We start from the raw sequence: 18,157 nt of genomic DNA on the forward strand, positions 1-18,157 counted from the left end.
ACTGCAGTCAAGTCTGCGGTCTGTTTCCTTTCAAGTGAAGAGCTGTTAAACATTAAATAATATAAAATGAGCATTTTATTTCATTTAAAGGGATCTATTTTGTAAAAGTCACTTCTATAAGGGGTTTATACACAGTTGTGTGGCAGCAGTCTGTGAATATAACCAGCTTCTAATTGTATAAATATATTAATTACATATACAGTGCATATGGAAAGTATTCATAGCGCTTCACTTTTTCCCCTTAAATTAATTAAATTAATTTATTTCCTAAACATTCTACACACAATGCCCCATAATGACAATGTGAAAAAAAGTTTTTGAAATTGTTGCAAATTTATTAAAAATAAAACACCTGAAATATCACATGTACATCAGTATTCACAGCCTTTGCTCAATACTTTGTTGATGCGCCTTTGGCTGCGATTACAGCCTCACATCTTTTTGAATATGATGCCACAAGCTTAGCACACCTGTCTTTGGGAATGTTTACCCATTCTTATGTGCAGTACCTTTCAAGCTCTATCAGGTTGGATGGAAAGCGACGGTGTACAGCCATTTTTAAGATTTCTCCAGATCTGTTCAATAGGATTTAGGTCTGGGCTCTGGCTGGGCCACTCAAGGACATTCACCTAGTTGTTGTGAAGCCACTCTATTGATATTTTGGCGACGTTCTTTGGCTCGTTGTCCTGCTGGAAGATGAGCCATCGCCCCAGTCTGAGGTCAGGAGTAGGGCTGTGCAATTAATCGAAAATCCGAATTCGATTTTGATTATTGCTTCTAACGATTATGAAAAACCATTAATCGAGATAAACGATTATTGCATCATATACCAAAAGCGCGAAAGACCGCGCACTTATGTGTGTGTGCAACACGCGCACACACATAAGCACGCGGTCAACATTCGGTCTCATTCGCACACTGAGACGAGCAGAGGAGCGCAGACATCTAAAGTAATCTTAACGTGAGCGCTTTAATGATCAAATAGGTGTCAAAACGCGGTGATTAGTGATTTATTCATATCAACCCTCATTTGCATAATAAACAAACGAGTTGAGAATGAAAAGACACGTGAAAGAGAAACCATTAAAGTGACAGTGCGAAATGCTGTCGCCTGTATTAACATTAATCAAACGATGAGAAAATTCCTCGCTGCTCTTTCTTGACTGAAGGATTTTTGTAGCTAAAGTGTTTTTCTTAGGGTGAAGATGCTTAAATCACAGTTTTTCATATTTTTATTCTATTGTATTTATTTCTCTTTCCTTTGCAGGGTGGAAAATAACTGTATATATACAGTTGTAGTCAGAATTATTAGCCCTCCTGAATATTAGCAATAACCCTTTTCCTCCAATATCTGTTTAATGGAAAGAAGTTATTTTTTTTACTTATTTCTGAACATAATAGTTTTGATATATCATGTCTAATTTCTGATTTGTTTTATCTTTGCTATGATGACAGTACATAACATTTTGCTAGATGTTTTTCAAAATACAAGCATTCAGATTAAAGTGCAATTCAAAGGCTTAATTAGAGTAATTAGGCAAGTCATTGTATAACAGTAAATTCTTCTGCAGTCAATAAAAAAAATATATTGCTTAAGGGGGCTAATAATATTGACCTTAAAATGGGTTTCAAAATATTTAAACCTGCTTTTATTCTAGCTAAAATAAAACAAATAAGATTTTCTCTAGAAGAAAAAAAATATTAGAGGAAATACTGTTAAAATTGCTTGCTCTGTTTAACATAATTTGGGAAATAGTTATTTAAAAAAACTAAATTCTCAGGAGCGCTAATAATTTGACTTCAACTGATAATCGTTTTGAATAATACTGATTACAATTATGACCGAAATAATTGAGCAGCCCTAGTCAGGAGCACTCTTAGGCAGGTTTTCAATCAGGATAAACGCATTACAAAAACAAAAAGAGTAAGATATGTCTTGCTAAAAAGGGATTTTATAGTCATTTTATTTTTTATGGGTACATGTGTGGATCTAAGGAATTATATTTCCTGCTTCTGTAAACCTTGCTTTGCCCTCAGATTGCTTTTAAATAAGTTTTAAAATCACTCAAAAAAAAAATTACAAATTTTATTACCGCTTATTAGCAGCAACTGTTATGGTTGCTTGGTTCTAGGTGATGAGATCAATCCTCTGTAGGCTAGATTGTCTCATTTCAAAATCCTCAAATCGGCTTGTGTGGACTTCGAAGGACTCACCTTTGTAGTCTGCATCCTTCAGAGGATGCAGCCTCTGAAATGAGACACAGCTATACAGTTGCTATGGAAGCCCTCAGGTTGACATCAACAGAAAGACCGCCACACCGAAAGTGGCAGCTGATACTCAGACTTTTATTGATTACCAGAACAAACAGGTTTATTTTCAATGGATTGATTTACAGGGATTAAATATTGACCTCAAGTTTAACAATGTGAGCTAGCAAAATAAACATTGTACATTTTTATTCCAAGATAAGATAATACTTATTTCCATGGTGAAGATAAACATCGTATGTTGTATTTTTAGAGTTCATGATGGTTTAACGATGCCCATGCTGTCTAATTTCTTTTCAACAGCGTCATAATGTTAGATTACTGTTCACATAAACTCATTTATAGGTGTTTTATGCATTTAAACATGTAATATGTGCTGCAGATAAATAGATTAACAAATTGCTGTGTTGAATAGTTTTAGATTAATTTACGCTACATCATTTTCCAGTAATGATGAAGCTACTTGTTAATTTAATGCACTGGTCACACTTTACAATAAGGTTCATTAGTTAATGTTAATTAATGCATTTACTAACATGAACAAACAATGAACAATACATTTACTACTGTATTTGTTCATGTCAGTTAACGTTAGTTAATGAAAATACAGTAGTTCATTCATTGTTAGTTCATGTTAACTCATGGTGCATTAACTAATGTTAACAAGCATGGACTTGGATGTTAATAATGCATTAATAAATGTTCAATTATGATTAATAAATGCTGTACATGTGTTGTTCATGATTAGCTCATGTTAGTAAACGCATTAACTAATGAACCTTATTGTAAAGAGTTACCAATGCACTGTAAAACTAATGCTTTTCTTTTACTCTTTTAATAGCAGAAAGCTGTAAATTACCGCAAAACCCCTCAGAATCGAAATCCGCATCAGAAAATGGAGAGGGCAGCAGTGGAAGCAGCAGTGATTCAGGTATCCCAGCATGCTATGGTACAAAAACACTGTCCTTAAACTGTAAATATGCTTATATTCACATATTATATTAATTATATGTACTATATTAATTCTTTATCATTGACCAAATTAGCTTGTGTAAATTCGATGCATTTCAACATCACTGTTCGATTAAATATATGGAAGTTATTTATAATTGAAGCAGTCTGGTCCTGTAAAAAGGTAATCAGTGTTTGCCGATTCACACATTGTATTTAAATAATTAGCAGTATGTTTATTATGGGCAAGGCAGTGGCGCAGTAGGTAGTGCTGTCGCCTCACAGCAAGAAGGTCGCTGGTTCGAACCTCGGCTCAGTTGGCTTTTCTGTGTGGAGTTTGCATGTTCTCCCTGCCTTCATGTGGGTTTCCTCCGGGTGCTGGTTTCCCCCACAGTCCAAAGACATGCGGTACAGGTGAATTGGGTAGGCTAAATTGTCCATAGTGTATGAGTGTGTGTGTGAATGTGTGTGTGGTTTCCCAGAGATGGGTTGCAGCTGGAAGGGCATCCGCTGCGTAAAAACTTGCTGGATAAGTTGGTGGTTCATTCCGCTGTGGCGACCCCGGATTAATAAAGGGACTAAGCCGACAAGAAAATGAATGAAAGAATGAATGTATTAAAATATACAAATAAGTATTAAATACACTACTATTCATAAGTTGGGCGATACAGTGGCTCAGTGGTTAGCACTGTCACCTCACAGCAAGAGGTTCGAGTCCCAGCTGGGTCAGTTGACATTTCTGTGTGGAGTTTACATGTTTTCCCTGTGTTGGTGTGAGTTTTCTCCGGTTGCTCTGGTTTCCCCTACAGTCCAAACTCATGCACTATAGATGAATTGGATAAACTAAATTGGCAGTAGTGTATGAGTGTATGTTAATGTGAGATTGTATTCGTGTTTTCCAGCACTGGGTTGCGGCTGGAAGGGCATCGGCTGTGTAAAACATATGCTGGATAAGTTGTCGCTTGTCGGTTCATTGCACTGTGGCGACTAAGTAAAGCGACTAAGCCAAAGGAAAAGAAATGAATATAAGCAACATTAATCCAATATTAGCAAGAAAGTCGTATTTGTTTTATTTCGGCTAGAATAAAAGCAGTTTTTGATTTTAAGGTCAATATTATTAGCCCCTTTAAGCTATATATTTTTGATAATCTACAGATCAAACCATCATTATACAATAAATTGCCTAATTACCCTAACCTGCCTAGTTAACCCAATTAACCTAGTTAGGCCTTTAAAATGTCACTTTAAGCTGTATAGAAGTGTCTTGAAAAAGATCTGGTAAAATTTGAGTTACTGTCATCATGGCAAAGATAAAATAAATCAGTTATTAGAGATGAGTTATTAAAACTATGATGTTTAGAAATGTGTTAGAAAAATCTTCTCTCAGTAAAACAAATTAGGGAAAAAATAAACAGGGGGGTTGATAACTGTGATTTCCTTGACTAAATTTCCTTGCTCTGTTAAACATCATTTGGTAAATTTTTAAAAAAGAACAAAACATTCAAATGGGGGCGAATAATTCTGACTTCAACTGTACATAAATACTTATAATTCATTTACTTTCTTTCATCTTAGTCTCTACATTAGAGGTTGCCACAGCAGAATGATCCGCCAACTATTCTGCCATATGTTCTATGCAGAGGATGCCCTTCCAGCCGCAACCCATTACCGGGAAACGCACTCATACACTACGGCCAATTTATCTTATCCAATTCCCCTATAGCACATGTGTTTGGACTGTGGGGGAAACCTACGGTGGCCAGGAAGTGCAAAACAACATTACAAAGTGTGAAACAACTTTATAAACCTCGAGACAAATTTACATTTTGAAAAACATTTTTACTGATCATCACACACAATTACATAGGAAAAACTATTTTACCAAGGACAAAACAAATTTACATTGTAGGAAAAAAAAATAACAAGACGCAAAACACTTTTACAAATCCCGAAACAAATTTACAAATACAGATTCCCTACGGAAAGGGCATGTACCACACACCGGAAGTGACGTGAATGTAACACACACACTGGAAAATATCAATAATATCCAGCTCGTGTGTGACTTTGTAGACAAGTTTTTACGAGTCTGCAACTATAAAAATCATGGTTTGACCAACTGCGATAAAAACATTAGAGCTATTCTGAGAAAATGTCAGCGTGAGAGTGTGTAAAAACAATCAAAGCACAGCACATGTCACTGATAAAGACATCAAAACCGACCCTAACCTGTAGACCTGAGTTGCTCAGTCAGATAGGTCGGTTGTTACTTACGCAGAACCTTTTGGCTTGGGTTCGAATCCCGTTGATGACATATCATTTAATATAATTTCTTTGCATTCATTTTGCTTTATACTGTTCTGCTACACAGGTATTTAAATCAATATTGTTTACACTGACACCAAGTAATAAGAATCTTTATTTGGTATGGGCATGTTTTGTTGCCGTGAAAAAGTGACGAATCTGCAAACGTGAATAGTTCACATCTGAAAAGGGGCCTCAGTTAACACAGACACCAGTTAAACCGTAACACCGGCTTCCTTCAGTTTACTGTTAAGAGTGCTCAAGCAGATGTGTACACCGTGTAGACTTGACATCATGTCCACGATTACAGCGTACGAGCGGCTCTCATTAAAATATTAAACACATTGATGCAGTATGTCTGGTGTTTCCATCTGCTCTGCGTCCTTTATAAACTCTAAACACCGACCACACGTAAAGCAAAACCACGTTAAGCTGCTCATGTGTTTGCCACAAAACGGGCAAAACAACCCTCGTCCGCTGACCATGTTCGGTCACCATAAACCTTGTTTACACCATGTACTCCACAGCACAAATTTACCGCACTCACCAACAACAACAAATTTACCCCGCGTCACTCCCGGTGTGGTACATTCACGTCACTTCCGGTGTGTGGTACATGCCCTTTCCGTAGGGAATCTGTAATTGTAAATTTGTTTCGGGATTTGTAAAAGTGTTTTGCGTCTCGTTATTTTTTTTTTCTAAAATGTAAATTTGTTTTGTCCTTGGTAAACTAGTTTTTCCTATGTAATTGTGTCTGATGATAAGTAAAAATGTTTTTCAAAATGTAAATTTGTCTCGAGCTTTATAAAAGTGTTTCACACTTGTAATGTTGTTTTGCACTTCCCGGCCACCGTAGAAACCGGATCACCCTGAGAAAATCCACGCCAACACGGGGAGAACAGGCAAACTTCACATAGAAATGCCTACTGGTACAACCGGGAGTTGAACCAGTGACCTTCTTGCAGTGAAGTGACAGTGATAACCACTGTGCCGCCCCTAAATACATATAATAAAAATCTGAAAGTGTAAGTTATTTATAACTCTAAAATTAGTCAAGCATCTTACAGGTCATCATTTGCTCAAATTGTGGTGTCCTCACTTAAGTCTGTATAAGCCACATGGTGTATTTGCAAATCATTTACCCCCACTATGCAAATTACGTGGTGATGTCATTTAGGGACATCAGACTCCTCTATTGTCTTGTCCTCAAAAAGAGAAAGCTGTCAGGTTTTAATAGATGCCATCCTGTATGTGCACAGTCATAAGATATTGTGTTCATAATTCATGCATATAAAGTCTTTCAGGGAAAAAAGTAAATATGACTTGTGTATGTGTGAATGTGATTGTGTATGGGTGTTTCCCAGTACTGGGTTGCGGCTAGAAGAGCATCCGCTGCATAAAACATATGCCGAAATAGTTAACAGTTCATTCCGCTGTGGCGACCTCTGAAATAGACTAAGCCAAAGAAAAATGAATGAATGAAAGTCTTTCAGGCAGAATGTGTAAAAATACAGGATCCTAATTGTTTTAACGATGTGTGAGCTGACTCATAATGTGTCAGTGCTAAAGAAGAAGCTATTTGTCTTGAAGGTCGAAAAGCACCGGCTTTGATGAAGCCTATTAGATTGAGCCTATATACTCACCGGCCACTTTATTAGGTACACCTGTCTAACTGCTTGTTAACGCAAATTTCGAATCAACCAATCACATGGCAGCAACTCAATGGATTTAGGCGTGTAGACATGGTCAAGACGATCTGCTGCAGTTCAAACCAAGCATCAGAATGGGGAAGATAGGGGATTTAAGTGACTTTGAACGTGGCATGGTTGTTGGTGCCAGACGGCTGATCTGAGAATTTCAGAAACTGCTGATCTACTGAAATTTTCACGCACGGCCATCTCTAGGGTTTACAGAGAATGGTCCAAAAAAGAGAAAATATCCAGTGAGCGGCAGTTCTGTGGGTGCAAATGCTTGGTTGATGCCAGAGGTCAGAGGAGAATGGCCAGACTGGTCCCAGCTTATAGAGAGGCAACAGTAACTCAAATAACCACTCGTTAAAACAGAGGTCTAGAGAAGAGCATCTCTGAACACACAACACGTCCAACCTTGAGGTAGAGCAGCAGAAGACCACACCGGCTGCCACTCCTTTCAGCTAAGAACAGGAAACTGAGGCTACAGTTCACACAGGCTCTCCAAAGTTTTACAATAGAAGATTGGAGAAATGTTGCCTGCTCTAATGAGTCTCTATTTCTGCTGTGACATTTGGATTGTTGGGTCAGAATTTGGTTTCAACAACATGAAAGCATGAATCCATCCTGCCTTGTATCAACGGTTCAGGCTGGTGGTGGTGATGATGGCTACTTTCAACATGTCATAAAGCATGAATCATCTCAGACTGGTTTCTTGAACATAACAATGAGTTCACTGTACTTAAATGGCCTCCACAGTCACCAGAGGTCAATCCACTAGAGCACCTTCGGGATGTGGTGGAACGGGAGATTTACATCATGGATGTGCAGCCGACAAATCTGCAGCAACAGCGTGATGCTATCATGTCAATATAGAGCAAATTCTCTGAGGTATATCTCCAGTACCTTGTTGAATCTATTACATGAAGGCAGTTCTGAAGGCAAAAGGGGGTCCAAACCGGTACTAGTAAGGTGTACCTAATAAATGGCCGGTGAGTGTATATACTAATGAAAACTTAAGTATGACCATAATGTTGTCAATTTAATGTTGTCATAATGTTGTCTTTTATGCAATCATGGGTAGCCCACACAGAATCTGTGCGCACAGATTCCCGCAGATTTTTAGCCCATCATTGATTCTGTTTATGGCGAAGCAGTGGCGCAGTAAGTAGTGCTGTTGCCTCACAGCAAGAAGGTCGCTGGTTCGAACCTCGGCTCAGTTGGCGTTTCTGTGTGGAGTTTGCATGTTCTTTTTGCGTGGGTTTCCTCCAGGTGCTCCGGTTTCCCCCACAGTCCAAAGACATGCGGTACAGGTGAATTGGGTAGGCTAAATTGTCCAAAATTTTGTACAATTTTGTTACAATTAGTTACAAATTGTAAAAGTGTGTGTGTGAATGTGTGTGTGGATGTTTCCCAGAGATGAGTTGCAGCTGGAAGGGCATCCACTGTGTAAAAAAATTTGCTGGATTCATTCCGGTTCATTCCACTGTGGCGACCCCGGATTAATAAAGGGACTAAGCCGACAAGAAAACGAAAGGTTTTGGTTATGATACTCCCAAAATAATTCCACATAAATCTGCAGATTTTTAACAAAATTCTCAGCAGAAATAGGAAAAAATGTCCTCAGATTCCGTCTGGCCCTAATCATGGGTCTGCAAACGTCTGTGATTTTAAATTGTATGGTACAATCTGCCATCATTAGGGTAGGTTTTATTTAATTATTATATTTATTAACATTATTATTATTATTATATAATGTGTTTTTAATTATTATTATTATATTTTTGCATTCATCCCATCAGATATTTTGTATATGTCTATAAAGTGCTTTCAGATGCTACTTACAAAAAAAAAGGCGCTAATTAAAAAAAAAAAAGATTATTGTCGTGAATTTGTGAAATTCTCAAGCTCCTGTGTGTTTTTATGTTTAGCTCCAGGACCATCCACCTCCGGAGAGAGCCTGAAGACGCTTAAGGCCACCGCAGGTCCCTTTACTGGCAGCAAAAGATCAATCCAAGACATGAAGGATAAATCCGAGGCCTTCAAGTCTCTCTTCACCTCTCACAGCTCCGCCAAACGCACCAAAGACCAGACATCCAACTGGGTCACACACACACCCTACCACTTCTGAGTCTGCACTTCCTAGTGAACGTCGCTCTCTAGTGGTCCGGCTGTGGAGAAGCAGATATTATGCATTAATCACAATGCATTGTTTTAGCCTATCTCCAGCAAAAATGCTTTTTTATTTCCTGATGTCATATATACGTTTAGTTTTTCGCATGCTTTATTTTTGTACACCCACTTTGGCTCGAATGTTAAATGTCTGCCTCTGTCATTATTTAGCTGTATCAAAACAATGTTAAAGGATTAAATGAATAGTTCACCCAAAATGAAAAGTACCTCATCATTTACTCTCCCCTTTGTGGTTTTAAAGCCTTATTGCTTTCTTTCTTCTGTTGAACATGAAGGAAGGTTAAGTAAAACAATTGTAGACCTTATAGTAATGTTAATATATCATACTAATATTTCAATGTAAAGTTCATTGTAAAATAATTACTATAGAAGTCAATGAGTGCCAGCATTTTTCTAAATATCTTCTTTTGTGTTTAACAGTAGAAAACAAGTGAATGCAGAGTAAATAATGACATAATTTCCATTTGATTTTTTTTAAATTAAGGTTTAGACATGAGAGGGGTTTCACTATATGTTTGTATTGGAGCAAAACAAAAAGCCAGATATTAGGTTTTCCACCTTCAGGAGCGTAACTAAATGATGCAGTTGTTATTAATAAGTGTTTATTCTCTGCAATAACCCATTAGTTGCTGTAGGAATGCATTGTACTTTTAAAGATGCATTATTTACTTGAATAAAAGTCCATGGTTTTGGGGAACATCACTGTTTTTGCGTGTTTATTAGTGTCGCGCAGTACTGCTTTTGACCCCAGGGTGGCAGTAGAGGTCTGTGAATAATCGCTTTTCCCATTGAAGCAGGTTTGTAGGTGTTGTAGTTCTGTTTTTTGTCTTTTTGCAGTTCTCCGTCATTTCATCGTGTGTCCCCTCTGACAGGTGCATAAATAAAACCCAGAACTCTACGTTTCCAGGTATGTGTCTTTGTTTATTTGTGTGTGTGACTGTGTATGTATGTGTGTGTGTGTGTGTGTGTGTGTGTCAGAGAAATGTGCGTGAGAAAGCTTCAGAAATACATGCCTGGAATGCCAGTGAATCTTAAACATGTCTCATGTTAGTCACTGTGTTAGAATTTGGTGTTTAGAGGAAGATTGAAAGGCACAAGGAAGCTAATTCATTACAGTGTATTTGGTTTTTGCATTTGAAAATATTACAATCATGGAAACATTTGCTGGTAGAATGAAGTATGCAGTCGAAAATAAAATGCATTGTTTTAGCACAACATTGGGTCAAATATGGACAAACCCAACATAGGTCTAAAATGATCTCTCAAATAAAAAGATTTTTTTTTTTTTTTTGCTTCTTAATTTATTAAAGTTATGCAGGTAGAAAGAAGTACAGTCAAAAATGAAATGCTGAGTTGTTTTAACACAAAGTTGGGTCAAACTTTATTTTTTACCCTCATTTATTTTTTACCTTTTTGTTTTGCATTTTAATTAATTAAAATTATGGGAAAGTCTTAATTAAAATAAAATGCTGAGTTGTTTAAACAATGTTGGGTCAAATATGGACAAAGACACTGTATGGTTCACAATTTCTCTCATTATGCATTATTATACATTTTTTTGCAATTTATTATGTTAAAATTATGTAAAAGTCTTGCTGGTAGAATGAAGTATGCATTTAAAAATAAAGTGCTGAGTTGCTTTAACACAATGTTGGGTCAAATATGGACAAACCCAACTTAGGCTTTCATTTTTCTCTCATTAAGTTTTTTTTTTTTTTTTCATTTTAATATATTAAAATTATAGACAAAATATAAATTTAATATGGACAAACCCAACCTAGGGTTTCATGTTTCTCTCATTAAGTTTTTTTTTTTTTTTTTTTTTTTTTTTTTTTTGCATTTTAATAAATTAAAATTATGGACAAAATATATATTTAACATGGACAAACCCAACCTAGGGTGTATTATTTTCTCATTAAAACGTTTTTTTCTATTGTATTAAAATATGCAATGGTCTTGCAAAGTCAAACATAAATTGCTGAGTTGTTTTAACCCAACATCGGGTAAAATATGAGCAATGGGGTTTAATTTTTTTCTCATTAAAAGTTAATTATTTTTGCATTGTAATATATTAAAATTTTGGAAAAAATCTTGTTTGTAGGATGAAGTGTACAGTCAAAAATAAAATGCTGAGTTGTTATAGCACAACATTGGGTCAGATATGGACAAATAAGGTTCATATTTTCTCTCATTATAAAATTATTATATACTTTTGCATTGTAATACATTAAAATTAAGGAAAAGTCTTGCAGGTAAAATGAAGTCTACACTCAAAAGTAAAATACTGAGTTGTTATAACCCAACATTGGGTGAAATAATAATAAACCCAACGTAGAGTTAATATATTATTTCATTAAAAGTAAAAATTTTTTGCATTTTAATATATTAAAATTATTGGAAAAGTCTTAATTAAACATAAAATGCTGAGTTGTTTAAACTATGTTGGGTCAAATATGGACCCAGTGTAGTTGGGTTTAGTTTTTCTCTCATTGTTAAATGATTATACTTCTGCATTTTAAAATATTACAATTATTAAAAAGTCTTGCAGGTAGAATGAAGTCTACACTCAAAACTGAATGGCTGAGTTAATTTAACCCAACACTGGGTTAAATATGGACAAACCCAATATAGGGTTTAATTCCTCTCTCATTATATATTTTTTGCATTTTAATATAGTAAAATTATGGAAAAGTCTTGCTGATAGGATGAAGTCCTCACTCAATGATGAGTTGTTTTAACTGAACGTTGGGTTAAATATGGATTTAATTAAATTTAAATTACATTTTTAATCCAACAGTTGTATTTGTCCATTTGGTCTACAACAACCCTGTATTTTTAGAGTATATGGTTTTTCTCATTATTTCACAATACGTGGTTCCCATAATACATTAGGTAATAGATGTATTGCGAATGTTTTGTTGGTATTTTTACGATAACCTCAAATATGAGTCATACACAGACTGAATCACGCTGAGTCTGTGGTAATATGATGTTCTAATCATAGTGCAATCGTTCTCCTGAACTAATAGTGAGTCCAAATGTGTGGGAATCTCGCCTTGATGTTTAATTACCGTCTGTAATTAAAGCGCGTTGTGCAACAGCGCGTCGATGCGGTGATTAATCACGCTCATCGATCGGAATGCGCGCCCCCGTTCAGGTGTTCGGAGAGTCCGCGCATGCGCTTTGTCTTCCCCGCGCATCCAGGTGTATTGAGCGGCAGGAGCGCGTGTGATGCGGACATTCGCTGCTTCACAGCGGGACTGAACGGCCAGCAAAGCAGATGTCGCTGCTGGAGAGGCTGGACTGGCGGGTAGGCTTGCAGTTTTATTTGTAAATATTTATGCATGGTGAAATAATGTGCGTTTAGTTAGCATTCCTTATTAAAATAGTTTTAGCATGAATTTGGCTGCTTGTTCAAATTATTTATTCAAAATGGGTTGAAAAGACTCTTCATTTATTTTTGGATAAACTTATTTGTGTTATGTTTAATCCAGTTATATTTGTTAAACGATTAATCGGTTCGTGTTTGGATGACATGAAGGAATTGTGTGAAACCCAGTGTATATTACAGTGCAGTAATGGTCTAAATTCGTGTAAGGATTGCAGAAAGTGCTGCCTAAAGTTAGTAACAACAACTGTTATTAGTCGTATTAGTAAGCCGAGCTTTTATACCTTCAGGTGTGAAATCTGCCAAGTTAACACCTACTTGCTCTGTTTAATCAGTGCATTAGTTGTAATTAGGCCTGATTGTGTTTATCATTCAGAGCTTCATCGATTTAACACGCTTTTATTCGGAGTGTAAGAAAATAAATTAAGTTGCGGTATAATGTTTAACATCTGTACTGTCGCCACTGGCTTGGGACTTGTGGAGCTGCATTGATGGATTTGCTCTTAAGTGTTTGGACTTTCAGCAGTGAAATTAAACCACACTGAACTGAAAACTGGACTGACCCAGTTTCAATCTGCTAGTTAAGTTCTATGTTAAGCTGGTTTGACACAATCTACATTGTAAAAGCGCTAGAAAAAAATATAGATGAATTGAACTCTAAAAGAAATGCTGTTCAATTATTTAAATTGTGTATTTTAAATTTGACTTTAAATATAAGGACGTTTTATTTACCACAACCCAACATTTGTGCACTGAAAACCCTAATAAGCTGAATGAAAAAAAAAGAATTGAGTAAACTCGTTGCCTCAATTTAATTGAGTAACTGAGTCTCCCAAAACTTGCATGTTTACGTTTTTTAACTTGCCGGTTTGGTAATTATATTTAAATTGTTTAGTTCAGCGTATGTCTGTGTGTGTGTGTGGTTATATACCATGAAAAAAAATGTTTAAAAGAAAAATAAGTAGACATTTATTCCCATTATGGTGAATAATTATACATGGCGCCTTGTTTTCTGATTAAAAAGAGACCTTGCTAAAAAGGTTGCACATATTAGAGTTTTACAATCAAGACGACATTAAAAACTGCCTATTTTTTTTGTTTTCAAGGATTACATTTACAGTTATATTTACATTTATTGGACACTTTTAATTGTGATTTTGAGCTTACTATACTTAAAATCTTAAGTTTATGCATTTTCATTGTATACAAGTTAAATTAGCTCATATTTTCAGGTGACGTGACCGAAATGCTAAATTTTAAGTAATCTTCAGTCAACTTTGCTTGATTGTTTAAGTAAAGACAACATTTTGGGTTTACAGTGTGTGTGTGTCTGTAACATAACAATTAAACATCAATAAGCTGCTGAAGTCATGAGCGCCACCCACTATTGTGACCATAAGTAGATAAAGTATTTAAAAAAATAAATATTTGGGCGGTTCATTCCGCTGTGGCGACCCCTGATGAATAAGGGCACTATAATCCGAAGGAAAATGAACGACATAAATATTAAATCATATTCTAATTTGTTGTAAATTGAATTAGCGATGTTGAGACCAACCGAGCTTCAATATTTAGCAGATTGTCGCTTTAAATCTGAGATTCGAGTTACAAATCTTAACATAAAACTTTATAAAAGATTATTATATCATACTATATCAGGCCTGTAGGCAGCCTGGTGAAAGGGATGGTTCTTTTTTTAAAACCTTATTGCAGTTTTACGCCTCATTTTTATGTAATTATGACATTTAAATACTCCATTACACTGTAAAAGAATTATGGTTGCCTTTTTTTTAAGTTGGATCAAATTAACGTTACGAGTCCATTGAACTTGCATTATAATAAATTTACTTTAAACAGCTTGCGTAACTTATAAAATTAAATTAAAGCATGATTAACTTTAGTTTAACAAGTTACAATAAACTGAGAACATATATGCAGTCATTAATAATTTACCATATTTATTTTACAGCGTAGTGACACTTTAAGCACTAGTTTTAGCTGGATTAGCTTGTCGGATGGTCATCATAACCACACATCATGTAACAAAAATATTTCCTAAATATTTAGCATAAAGAAAAAATATGTCATTTATTTATTTTAAAATACAAATTTACTAAATCAAATATCATTAGAAAAATAGTTTAAATTAAAAACTGTTGCCTATATCAATTATTAGGCTAATAACAAACAGCAAACTCAACTTTCCTCATTCAGAATTCGGCCATTTGAATAATAATAAAAAAACATAATAATGACAACAACAAGAATAATTTACTGCTTCACAATATTTCTAGCTTCTCCTGTAAATGTTTTTTTATTGGTCGTGTTTTCTTTTTTAAAAAAAGTCCAAGATTTAGACTAAAAGTTACTCGTCAAAACCTTTCTCTTTTTAAATACAACACAGTAGCAAAAGATGACCTTGATTATGTCAGATGTTTTCTTGCACGTGTTGGACTCATGAAAAAAATAGTTTGCATTGGCCAAAATTGATTCGATGGGTTATTTTACTATTTATGATGGCATGGCAGACAAAATAAGACTTATGAGCTAATGTTTGGGACAAATTCTGAACCTTTTTCAGTGAGGGGTGGGTCGTCCGAATGCCCCCCGGCTACAGCCCTGATTATGGTGTTTTTAACTTAGCATTTGACTGTAAATAAATTCGCTTATTTTGGGCGTTTTTCGAACTCTACATTATACTTTTTGCGCTTATGCTTCTTTGAATACATTTTTTAAACTGTAAAATGACTGTATGTAATGCATTAAATAAAAAATAACTCTCACATAATTTTAATAATGTATTTATTCTATTAAATCGAAGCTTATTGGTCTTTATTTGTACTCTGTAAAACATTATATGGTAAGTTAGTCATGACAGCATATGCTTTTAGTTTATTGTAACTTATTAAATCAAGTTAATCATGTTCTAACTTAATTTTATAAGTTGCACACGCTATTTTAAGTCAGTTTATTATAATATAAGTCCAATGGACTCGTAAGGTTAATTTGATTCAGGTTAAACATTTAAGGCAACCAGCTTCTCCTTTTTTCCTGTTGGTGTTACAACTCATCTTCTGTTACAAATCTATCTGGTAATGGATCAGTTTGTAACAACAGCAACAGATTAGACATTAATTTTTCAAATTCAAGCCTGAAATATAGATTACAATGCTAAATAGGTCTTTAGCAGATAATTGAGAGAATATTTAAAAAGAAACTGCGCAAAAATGAATAAACTGAGCTGCAGAGTTTTACGATCAATCCTATGTCTAATTATATTTATTTATTTGTGTTACTAAAATTTTATTATTACTAAAAAAAACAAATAAATAAGCCTGCATTTAATTTAAATATTACAATGAATGTGTATCGCAGTATGCGTATTATATATTTTAAGCGCTTTGGGGCCTTATTGTTCCCTTATCGGGGCCTGCAAATTGAAAAGCACCTTTAGTAATTAATACATTTTAAAATACATCAATAAATCAGTTAAAATATCACGTTTTGCACCTAAATTGTTTGGGGAATTACACATTGCGTATGATAACATCTAAATTAACTGCTTTTATTTGAGTCCAAAATGCTTTTTGATACGAATTTAAGCTAAAAACAGACGAAGCCTAATGCATGCATGTTAAAATCGCTATTAAAACAAATCATCTTATTCGCATGCTATTTTCGGTCACATATTAGCATTGCATTTGAGTTTAACTAAAACTATAAGTGAGTTTTTAAAGTTACACCAAATTAGACATTTCAGATTTCACTATGCACAAATATAGGCTGAATAATAATTTGTGTTATGACAATTGTCATTGATGCATCACATTATTGCTTTGAAGTGTGTGTTTTGCTTGCGCTTTCACCAGGTTACATAAGTAGATGTTTGTCCTTAGGGGTTACAGTAGATTGTGTGAAAGATCTGACAGTAACGGAGAATCAAACCTGATGAAACTCTGCATGCAGTCAGGTCAGAGAGAATCAAACCCGCTTCATTTCACCGAGTCCGAGCCGAGGACAAACAGCCGCGGGCGATTTGACCCATAATTACATTTAATTCTCCTGCACACGGCCGACTTTAAGCGGGATTATCCTTCATTTAGGCAGTTTGCTTTCTTCTTAGCGTGCTTTCTTCCTTATTTTGATTCTTTTGCTTGCTTAAAGGAATTATAGTTATTTTTACGGATTTCAAAATGTCTAATTCGAGGACGTTTTCCGGTCTTTTTATATATTTTTTATTCTAAGTAATGCTGGGTTATTTAAATCCAAATTGGGTACAGATATGTCTTAACAAAACCGCTGAGTAACATTTAGTCCTATTATTTTAATAAAAAAAATATCCCAGGAGTTAGGTTAGTCTCTATTTCACCCAAAATTGGATTGAAATGACCCGGTATTTATTTACAGTCTGTTATCCATATTTAAAATGTATATATTACTTTGTGTTATTAATAAAAAATATTAATGTTTATAATAAATATGAAATATAAGTATTATATAATATAATTATTTATAAATTGCATTATTTTGCTATGTTGTTGCTGATCATTTTATTATTATTTTGGTTATTTTTTATTGTTGTTTTATTTATTTATTATTATTATTATTATTACCACTATTATTTTTACTAGTATTATTATTATTAGCATTATTATTATATTGTCTTTATAGTATCATATAGTATCATAAATGTTGCGTATTTATCTAATTTAAAAATATTTCTCTGTTACACTCTAAATACATTGGTGCAGTGTATGTAAGTGTAAAATTAGTGGATGTTTAATTTCTTTAACATCTTTATCTTATGCTTTTGTTTTTATAGAGTCAGACTAAAATATAATGGATTATGTTTTGCAAAAAATATCTTATCGTTTGTCTACTTTTTTTGAAATATGTAAATATTATAAAATATTATATGTCTGTCTGTCTGTCTGTCTGTCTATCCATCCATCCATCCATCCATCCATCCATCCATCCATCCATCCATCCATCCATCCATCCATCCATCCATCCATCCATCCATCCATCCGTCTGTCTGTCTGTCTGTCTGTCTGTCTGTCTGTCTGTCTGTCTCATATTTATTCAATTATTATAACATTCCGTTTTAATTTAAAGTCCTTAGTTTTATTGGCCTGCAATAGTTTGGGCTTAATTCATCACTCTTTTGCTCTAAAAATGCAGGGTTGTTTCAACTCAAACGTGCACAAACCTACCTGCACAAATCCAGCAAGGGTCATTATTGTATTGCGTCGGTCCATATTTAACCCACGTTAGCTTTTGAAACTGCTGTGTTGAGTTGACCTGAGTTCAGTATATTGTATTTAATATTCTTCAGATGAGTCACGAGACCATATAGTGTTCAATA

The 18,157-nt window shown here is 34.8% G+C and overlaps 2 protein-coding genes across 5 annotated transcripts in view; both read left to right on the forward strand.

The window, feature by feature from the left end:
- The window catches only part of rtf2 (replication termination factor 2), a 63,144-nt gene extending 53,043 nt beyond the window's left edge, over positions 1-10,101 (forward strand). Inside the window, 2 exon segments of one of the 2 annotated variants that reach the window (NM_199742.1) lie at positions 3,110-3,199; positions 9,143-10,101. In NM_199742.1, coding sequence (NP_956036.1) covers positions 3,110-3,199; positions 9,143-9,342 — 290 coding nt within the window. In that variant the 3' untranslated portion in view covers positions 9,343-10,101. 2 annotated transcript variants of the gene reach the window in all.
- A 128-nt stretch (positions 10,102-10,229) lies between these two features.
- Positions 10,230-18,157, forward strand: part of tfap2c (transcription factor AP-2 gamma (activating enhancer binding protein 2 gamma)) — a 40,378-nt gene continuing 32,450 nt past the window's right edge. For 2 of the 3 annotated variants that reach the window (XM_017356481.4, XM_021476853.3), the window contains exon 1: positions 12,644-12,714. In XM_017356481.4, coding sequence (XP_017211970.1) covers positions 12,685-12,714 — 30 coding nt within the window. In that variant the 5' untranslated portion in view covers positions 12,644-12,684. Of the gene's footprint in view, positions 10,312-12,643; positions 12,715-18,157 lie in introns of those variants that run through there. The other variant, XM_073952910.1, reaches the window with a different exon arrangement.

Source organism: Danio rerio, chromosome 6, assembly GCF_049306965.1.
Source record: "Danio rerio strain Tuebingen ecotype United States chromosome 6, GRCz12tu, whole genome shotgun sequence".
In the NCBI taxonomy this organism is placed as follows: Eukaryota; Metazoa; Chordata; class Actinopteri; order Cypriniformes; family Danionidae; genus Danio; species Danio rerio.